Consider the following 10,196-nt stretch of genomic DNA (forward strand, 5'->3'; position numbering starts at 1 on the left):
AAATGTAAGGCTCACAATTCAGACTTTTTCCCCCCTCAGGATTGCAAAAAAAGTCAGATTTGTGAGATATAAACACAGAATTGCACAAAAATTGTTTTGAATTGCTGAATTGTAAAAAAAAAAAAGACCTTTTTGATTTTTTTTTTATTCCATGGAAGAAACAAGCTTACATAGAAAATAGCACCACATTCTCGACATACAAACTAAACAAAAATCATTTGACAACTATTGACACATTATGTTCATGCAACATTTTAGCTACCACATAAGCCTAAGGATGATAAAGCAGGAATCCCTAAAACATTACAACCTGTGGACCAACATATATTAGTATTCTGACATGCAGACAGGCCTGTGGTTGTTTGAGACGGCTAGGACGGCGCAATGAAAAAGAAAAAATCTGAACTGAAATGTTACATATGTGCTTAGGAGAGGGGTATTGGGTCCATTCTTTAACACACTTACTCAGTGTCTTTGCTCCGTACCCGTCCTCCCCTATTCCAGAGATGTCCTACACCACACAGCCGATCAGAGAGGCGAGGGGGGTGGAGAGAGAGAATGAAAGAGGATGGGAGACAGAGAGACAGAGGAAGAGAGAGACAGTGAGGTTGTTGGTGGGGCGGGCAGTAACGCCAGAAGAAGAAGGAGGGCATGGGCTTCCTGGAGCTACCTACACACCTAGACCTTTCAATCCACCCCGAGGATGCGTTTGTGTGAGCGTGTGCTGTTTTTATGTACCTACGTGTGAGAGTGCACGTGCGTTTGTGGCTACTTACGCTCCGAGTCACTGCCGTCTTGCTCGTCGGCGTCCTTGTTCTTGTAGAAAGGGAACTTGCGTGAAAAGATGAAGTTCTTTCTACGTTTTTCACTGAATGACTGTGCGGAGAGAAAGCATGGTGCAAACAGGGGGCTCTAAACGCTGTCACAATCATGCTGACAAAAACAACACAACGACTGGAGCTGGACGTGAGGGACAACAGCTAGGAGACAACCAAACATCCAATTGTTTTTTACTGGCAGGATCATTCACCTAAATGAGATTAGTAATTAACTCATATTAAATACGCTTTTATTTGTACCGAACTAATTACATTGTTTTTGGCTCAAACTGAAAGTACTTGGATGATCCTGAATAGGTGATCTTTGTTTGTTGTGAAGGCTGATCCGAACCCCGCTGTCCATGACGTCACAGCACCTGAGCTGTTTTCAGACAGCTCAAATGTATTCAAATTAAAACATGATCAGTTAGAAGGAACATACAAGGGAGGTAAACAATGATAAACAAAAGACCAACTGAAGCTGGTTTAGTGCCATGCAATGGCAAAAGGGACTTTAAAAAAATACTTACTAACTCATATTAAAATACCAAGCATGCAGGACAGTCCTGACAGGGTGGCATGCTGATCAAAGGGGCCAAATTTGTGCTGCTTGTGTGTAGTATTATGATGTTCTGAAGGTGAATTGTTTTTAAAAATGGCTATGAAATGCAACGAAAAATAAATGAGGTAACATATATGTGACTGAGTTGATTTTCTAGCTGATTTGGTGAACCTGAGGTCAATATGCTGTCTGATATGAATGTAATTTTCCTGATTAATTACAATCTGTGATGGTGAAACCCGTCAAGAATATGTCCAGATCATCTTTTACCCCGAAATTAAAAGAAAAAATTATATAAAATTATTTGAATTATATTACATCAAGTCTATTTTAGGACCATTAAGATTTTTTTTGTATTATGAAATGTTATTGAAATTACTTTACACCCACTCCTCATTTTTCTAATGCAAAAACCATAAAGGAAAGAAACAACAAAAATTAGTTTTAAAGTTGTAAAGTATGAAACATCATTATAATTTATTTTCAATTATTTTTTTTACTGAATTTAATTAATGCTTTAATAAAAATAATCATTGTGTCCAGACATAATGTGATAGAGTAATGAGAATGAGATTTTTTTTTTTTTTACTTTACAATAATGAATATCAGGATTATTGTGCTTAATTATCAAGAACTGCAATGGTTTTAAAAATAGGCTTCATTTTCTTTTAACATGAACATAACATTTTTTTCTTATGATTTTGGGGTGAAATATAACCCAGACATTTCTTAAATAGATTAACAGATATATGCTTGTGGCAATACAATACATATATCATTTTGAGTGCCTTTGTGTGCATTTTTGTGGTTTTTGACTATTTTTTTCAGCACAGTGTAGGAATGAAACCAATTGTACCCCTGAAAGAAAATATTCATGACTATGCTAATCCTCTCTATTATAAGGCACATAAACATTCTTAATCAATGCATTTTCAATCAACAGTGAAATCCTATGATAAACCTGAAATGATACATACACAAAAGACAAAACCACACAACAAATCTTCAAGTAATCAATCAGTGCCAACACCCCCACCCCTCTCCCATCTTCAAAAGACAGAGGGAGAGAAAAAAAAAGAAAGAGAAACGAGAGACAAGAAAGAAATGGAAATTTGCAGGCCTGGCTGCAATGTTGCTATGGATACTAGTGGGAATCACAAGGCTAAAAATCTGAACGGCGCTGCAGTTGTGTGCCGAACTAAAAATACACCCTACATCCTTCAGTTTTATTCATTTCACCTCTCATGCACAAACAAGCAATATTTACTACAGATGACCTTACCATACTGATCTCGTAAAAGACGCAAAAGGAGACACATTTATGTACAAATGTAATACTGAGGCTGCTTCTGTGAGCTGCACTGCTGTACTGATGCTGAGAGCTCAAAGTGAGCTGTCACACTGCGGCAGAAGGACAGAGTCTCACACACACACACACACACACACTTTCACTCTGACTGACTCAATGACCCACCAGCACAACTTGAAATGGGGAAATAAATTCAAGATGACAGGGCACGACAGAAACTAAACTGGATAGACTGAAGAAAGGGAAGAGACAGACACTTAGATTACACTAGATGAGTGAAGAGACACAACAGGGGCTGCTGGTGAACTGTGTCTAAACTGTCATTAAATCATTGGGCCCTTCCTGCTTATACCTGAAAACTGGGGCGAATAGAATTTCGGATGTTGGCACTGATAAAACCATTTTAAAGACAATCACTCAACAAATAGAACACTTACCCCTTTAGAATCGAGGCTACCGGGTTTTGCGTTGAATTTAACCGTCTTCAGACGAGCTCGCTCTTTTCTTTCCACCCTGCCACAGTAATAGAGACAAAGTCAGTAAAATGTTCTACACAAATGTACGGTTTCCACAAAAAATATTAGGCAGCACAAACTTTCTTTTTGGTTTTCAACAGGTCATAGTAAGAATTGTTTCTCAAGCAGCAAATCAGCATACTGGAATGATTTCTGAAGGATCATGTGACACTGGAGACTGGAGTAATGGCTGCTGAAAATTCAGCTTTCACAGGAATAAATTACACCTTAAAATAGATTTAAATATAAAACTGCTATTTTAAATTGTAATAATTCACAATATTGTTCGGGTTTTTTTCTAAAATTTTGATTAAACAAATGCAGCCTTGGTGAACTTAAGAGACTTCTTTTATTAAAAATGATTGCAAAATTATTACCATACCCAAGCTTTTACACAGTATATACTTAGTAGTGTACATACAATCTGAAACAATCAAAATTTTGTCCTAATTTTGTTTGACATGACCATTTTGTTCCTGATATTTCAAATCAAACAGAATGTTCTGCTTTACATTTAAGACTTCTTTATGTAAATACAGAGGAATTAACAGACAATAATGTGATAGGTTAATATTAATGAATGACCCATTTTTACGGTTTATTATTCACATGGTGTATTCAACTCTTTCATATCAGAAGAAGAAGGTAAATTCTGTTTTTCATTGTATGTTCTCTTTAAAGAGCCAACTTAAATATAGGGCAGTAGGGTGACGATTAGAAGTAGGGCTGTCACATGTAAATTTAGTACAATTAATTATATAAAAAAAGTTCAGTAAAAATATTACTCCTTCAAAAAGAAGCACTCATGTTATGTTTTTTAATAATTCATTTACATAATTTAGGTGGCTGTGCCAAGTAAATATTGATATATGCAATTTATTGAGATTAATTTGATAACTTAGCATATCAATGATATGTATTTGTATTTGATTGTATTTTTTTATTTATTGAGAGCTCTTTTTTTTTTTAAATTGTGGTTATTAAGTTACTACTTGGAAGAAAAAATGCTTAAAAAGGCGGTAATAAATCTACACTGGTCAAATGTTTTGTCTTTAGTCACGTAGTTGATTCAGCATGAAACTCACCTCCTCTTGCTGGGGATGACGCCCATCTCCTCACTGTCCCCTTCGAGCGTCACTCTCCTGGCCTGCCACCACTCATCATCAGATGCATTGATAACATGGAGGATGTCTCCATATCGGAAACTGAGACCCTGACTGGGAAGACCACTATCCTTTGCCCTCTCATAGTCAAACAGAGCCCTGCAGAGAGGCACATACACACACACACAACGTCAGTTTTACAGAGCTGACACATTCACGCAACATTTTGCATCCGTCTGTCACTAAAACAGTCTTGAATTGGCAGTAATGGCTGACTCATTCTAAAGCAGCATGCGTGAAATGTGCAGATACAGCTGTAAAAGGTACAATAAGTGCCACTAGCCACAGTCAGCACATATTATAGAGTAGCACACACTCCTCATAACTGTGTGTGTGTGTATAATGATGGTATGATGGGAATATGATGGATTGAGACGACAACTGAAAGCTTTGTTCTATTGCCTCGAAAATCTATAAGCGGCTGCCATCACTTTTCTTGCCAAGTTTGGGGAGGGAGGGAACATCATATTAAATTAATATATCTGTGGGATACAACTAGTGTGCCATTCTCTGGTCTGTTTTAAAAAAAATTATCAGTTAAACTATGAATTAATTCAGAAAATGTCTGCCCTTTCTACCTATCATTTCCTGTCTCCTCTCTGCTGTAAGGAAAACATATACTGTAACAGACACAATATTTCAAAAATATGCATACATTCAAAACTCTGGGGCCAGTAAGATTTTTTTTAATTCATACCTTTATTTCAAAAGGACGCATTAGATTGATCAAAAGTGACAGTAAAGACTTTTGATAACACAGTTACAAAAACAAAACAAAAAACTATTTCAAACAAATGCTGTTCTTTTGAACTTTCTATTTATTAAAGAATCCTAAAAAGTATCATGGATTCTACAAAAATATGAAGCAGCACAACTGTTTTCAGCATTGATAATAATAGTAATATTTCACCTCAGCATATTAGAATGATTTCTGAAGGATCATATGATACTGAAGACTGGAGTAATGACTGGTGAAAATTCAGCTTTACCATCACAGGAATAAATTACTTTCTAATTTGTAATAATATTTCACAATATTACTGTATTTTTGATCAAATAAAAGCAACATTGGATAGCATAAGAGCATAAAAAACATTTAAAAAAATCTAATCAACCCTAAACCTCTGATTGTCAGTCTGTAAACATGGAAACCAGGTCTTTCTCAGATGCTGCAAACCTCAAAATATATTACTATATGATAAATTTCACATAATTTTGAATGAGAAATCTCAGCTCCTCCACATAATAGAAAACCAGTAAGAGAGAAGCACAGATGAGATCAGAAATGCGAAGCCATTTCAAAGGCGATCACAGTTTACTATGCACTCCTGCCATCTGAAGTGGGTGAATCACTATGCGGTGACAGAAGAAACCTCTCATTCATCCTCATATGGAGGAGCACTATCCAGAGAAACAGGCTATCGTTTCAAAAATAACCATGATTCACGTACTCATCCTTAGAAAGAGACACAAACACTCTATTTAAAGAGCAGATTTTATACTGATGATGTAGACTCAAAGACCAGATGAAAACAAGAGTTTAAACCTGAACTGTCTGAGGGAAGCATGTGGACTGGAGTCACCCATTGATCTTTAGTGTGCACTTCAAAAATAAGCAGGAGAAGTAATAGTTGTTTTGTTTTATTTTTTTATTTTTAATTATATTCTCAAAATGTGCCAGCAAAAACACTTTTTACAGTTTTAAAGTCATGCTGTTTTCACTGTTATCTACCTCCAGGAGGGCAGTGTGGATGATCAAGCGGTGAAGCACAGTAAAAGAAAGCACTATAGCTCAGACGCATCCGCACACAAAAGAACACAGGCTGCCATAGTCTCCTACAGGCCAGCCCCACTGAGTACATAATACAAGAGATAACAGCAATAATGCCCATTAAACTCGTTCCTCCAGGTATATTTAGACACTGCAAGCCTAGCCAAAATGCTTCAATGCAGACCTGTGATAAGCTGAATCAAGTGTTATTGCATTTCATGTTTCTCTCTGTCTATACAATTTCTTATTCTGTTTATTCTGTATTCGGTGAAAACAAAGGAGTCTCACTGTATGATACCCACCTCCTAACGGAAACGCTTCAAAATGAATTGCAATCAGAGGTTAACTAACTTTGACCCCTTGATGTAAATGTAAACACAAAAAATAAGTGGATGTCTGATAACTACAAAAACAGGCATATATTAAAGAGATTTATCATTTTAGAACTGTTCCTAAAATGCAGCAATGACACACACTAAACAGCACTTCACACATTTTTAGCCCTGATAAAAGCTCTCAGATAAGACAAGGCTCTCCTGAATAAAAGTGTGAGAGTTTGGGAAACAAAAAACAAAAAAACAATCAAACAGGTGATACTAGTACACTAGCCCCGTCTTCTCTGTTCACTGCTAGCACTCACATCACCTCTCCTTAATATTGCCTTTTGTAACCATGACAACACATCTGTTTTGGAAAGGAAACAACAACAGGATGAACATCATATCATGTACATATCTTAAAATATATTATATTTATTGTGGAAATAAATAGGTAGGTATTACAACTGTGATTGAAATGATTTATGAAAAGTTAGATTATATACGCTACCAAAAGTCTGGGTCGATAATATTTCTTAATGTTTTTGAAAGTCTCATTTCGTTAAGAAATGCTCAAATAAGTTTGGAAAGCTGTGGGGCCCCCTCTTTCAGTATATTAAAGAGAATGGTTCTTTACTCAGTCCTGATAGTTGATATAAGGCTTGATTTCTGAAGGTTGTTTTACAAATCTCATAAACAGCTTGAATAATGGATTAATATTTATTTATATATGTATTATATTATATTATATTATATTATATTATATTATTATTAGTTATTATTATTCTGACTGTGCATTGTTTGTTCATGTTTGTTCATGTTTTTTTTTTGTAGTTGCTTTGTACTTTATTTTGTTAGTATTGACACACATTGTGTTTATCATTGCTTTCTGTTTCTGTGTACACTCTTTTCTGTGTAGAAAATTAATAATATAAAAAAAAAAGTATATTGTCTTTATGTTGTTTCTACACTAATTTGAAGATTGAATGTGAAATTATTGCAATATAAAAGTATATTTAAACCTCACTGACCCCAAACCTTTGCATATTGTGTTGGTGATCAATATCATCCAAAGGATGAAATCAATGAAAATATACACAAGCTACCCATACTGCACTGCTGTGAGCAGATATCTACATGACAAAATGAATGGGTTGCACATAATGGCTGGCACATATACTGCTCTAATAGATGGAACATTGAATCTCACAGATGTCATTTTACAAGCATGCATTATTCCACAACAAACACAATATTAAGACAACTGATCTGCATTTCAGCTGTATTTTTAGCACAAAATGCTCTAATAGTCATGTGATGGTGCAAATGGGTCTGTTTGGGTCAATACAGTGCAACATTATTTATAAAGCAGGCAATAATATCCAGCATAATGGTGGTTAGTCACCATTACGGATCTGTTACAAACCATACTGAGTGCAAAAAGCAATCATCTACACTATACACGAACAAAGTGTTGTCTTCAATGTCCTCATTAACCCTTGCTTCATTAAAGGATAAAACACACACACTCACACACATACACATTGGAACACATGCCTAGGGAAAAAAAGCACATCTTCCCTCTCATCGGCCAATAAAGACGTTAAAGGTTGTTATGGAAACTGCAAGCTACGTGCAGTACAGTGGAGATAAATAATATTTTTATATGTTTGGATGCTGGCAGGTTCTCAGCGTATTTCAGTGGATTCATTCCTCCATGGCATCATTATAACAGTGATGCTTCTCAAGACTCTTCCAAAAAACAGCATGTGCAAGTGCAACCTGCTGACAAAAACTCAACATTTACTGTCATATGACACATACTGAATAATGCGCTCTCCCCTCTGCAGTCATTATGAGCCCTTATGATAATAAATAGAACATATTCTTGTCTGTAAACCATTCAACTGATACAATTACTGATAAATTGATAAAGCTGATAGATCACCTGATGAAAGAACCAAAACATTATGTACCGCAAGAGCTGTTGCTTAGTGGTCATTCATGCCGGTGCTCATGTGGATTACGCAAATTCAGGTCAGTACTGTTTTAGCATTATTTATATACCATTATAGTATTTATTAATATTTTGAATTACCTTTTATTTTTATATTTAATTCATCTTTATATTTTATTTATAGATTTTTTTACTTTTTTATATAAATTTAACAGTGAATCTGGCTTAGTGCAGGTTTTTACACTGAAATACTGCATGCAAAATTGCCAAAACTGTTTAGTGAATGCGCCCCTGAGTATTTTTTTTTTTCTAGTGATTTATTGTGTGGATCTTGCAGTAGAGCTGCAGGGCTGAATCTGTGTCTAACAGCAACAGAAACAGTACAGGTAGAGTATGTGAGTAATATACAATGCTCAGCAGAAAATGGTACATCCATGGGTGATGAACCTCATGGACAGCATTTTTCCACTAGAGCAAATGTCTGTAATAGGGCTGTGAATCTTTGGGTAGACAGCGAATCGATTTGATTCACGATTCATAGGTTTTCGATTCGATTCAAGAACGATTTTTGCAAACTCAGAACAATTCGATTCGATTCACAATTAAATTCGATTCGATTCGATTAACGATTCGATTCTGCATTCTTTAAGTGCATTCACATGATTATTTAAATGCTTCCCCTAAATTCTTTAAATGCTTAGTCAGGGGGCAAATTACACAGCAGCCTTTATGGTTAGAGAACCATAGGTTAGTGAAAAAAAACACTTTTGTCCATTGTTAGATGCTAGTTTAATAATGCTATGGCATGACATGGCATATGTAGAAATTTATATAAGCCAAGATTTAAAAAAAGAGCTTTAAAAGTATTATGTATAGGCATGGGTCGCGGAAGCGGGGGGGCCGCCCGGGCCTGGGCCCGGGTTACTTTTGAGGTCTGGTACAAATATGACGGGCTAGAAAAATACATATGAGCCTTATAGCCTATGTATGCACATTTAATCATTAAAAGATCACGATCTTGATTCAAACACACGCGATCTTATTACTAAATGACGGTGATTCTGCTATGTCTATTAAACCTTTGAAATCACAGTCACATCGGAATATTTAAACCTGCTTTTGCGCAGCTGCTGATGCAGAGAGAGCAGCGCTCATCATGTAAAGCTTTGTTTGAAACAGCTTCACAAACAGTCTACTTACACAGTAGGCTACATTTCTGTGTTGCAAACATTAAATAATAACGAAAGTATTGATAAAAGTTTAAAGTCCGTATGTAGACTCTGATGTTGCGGGAGCCGCGATCAAAATGGGTCTTTGAAAGTAATGATACGCTGCAAATAATGATTGTATATGTTACATTATTCCAGTAGGTGGCGAACAGTGAGTGTTAAATGTATTTGATGTCTGAATCATTCATTCAAGAGATTCAAAACGAAACAAGTCTTCATTTATCTTCATTTATTTAAAATGATTTTTTTTTTTACATAATTAGGCTAATTCGTTTAAATTAATAAATATTTTTAAATAGACTAATTTACTATAACATTAATAAAACATTTTGTCAGAAATTCAAGTAAATTACATATTTTGTTTGGTTTTCTGTTTTTTTTTTCAGAATCGTGGGAGAATCATAGCTTAAAAATACATATGCTAATATATGTGGCAACTAACTAATACCATTAGTAGGTAATATATTTATTATTTTATAGGTAATATTACTACTGTTTCTAATATTAAAATTAGTTCTGCAACCCAATCACCCCCCCCGGGCCCCCCCCTCCTTT

The 10,196-nt window shown here is 35.4% G+C and overlaps 1 protein-coding gene across 36 annotated transcripts in view; it reads right to left on the bottom strand.

The window, feature by feature from the left end:
• Positions 1-10,196, bottom strand: part of LOC107744607 (disks large homolog 2) — a 217,367-nt gene that overhangs the window by 8,403 nt on the left and 198,768 nt on the right. For 32 of the 36 annotated variants that reach the window (XR_001640499.1, XM_016558337.1, XM_016558340.1 and 29 more), the window contains 3 exons: positions 4,290-4,466; positions 3,127-3,202; positions 777-876 (listed from right to left, as the gene is read on the bottom strand). Coding sequence is in view for 35 of the 36 variants with exons in the window: in XM_016558337.1 (XP_016413823.1) it covers positions 777-876; positions 3,127-3,202; positions 4,290-4,466 (353 nt within the window). In the remaining variant the exon portion in view is untranslated. Of the gene's footprint in view, positions 1-465; positions 512-776; positions 877-3,126; positions 3,203-4,289; positions 4,467-10,196 lie in introns of all 36 variants that reach the window. The other 4 variants (XM_016558363.1, XM_016558343.1, XM_016558333.1 and 1 more) reach the window with 2 other exon arrangements.

The sequence above is a fragment of the Sinocyclocheilus rhinocerous genome, unplaced genomic scaffold, assembly GCF_001515625.1.
Source record: "Sinocyclocheilus rhinocerous isolate Xijiao unplaced genomic scaffold, SAMN03320098_v1.1 scaffold767, whole genome shotgun sequence".
Lineage (NCBI taxonomy): Eukaryota > Metazoa > Chordata > Actinopteri > Cypriniformes > Cyprinidae > Sinocyclocheilus > Sinocyclocheilus rhinocerous.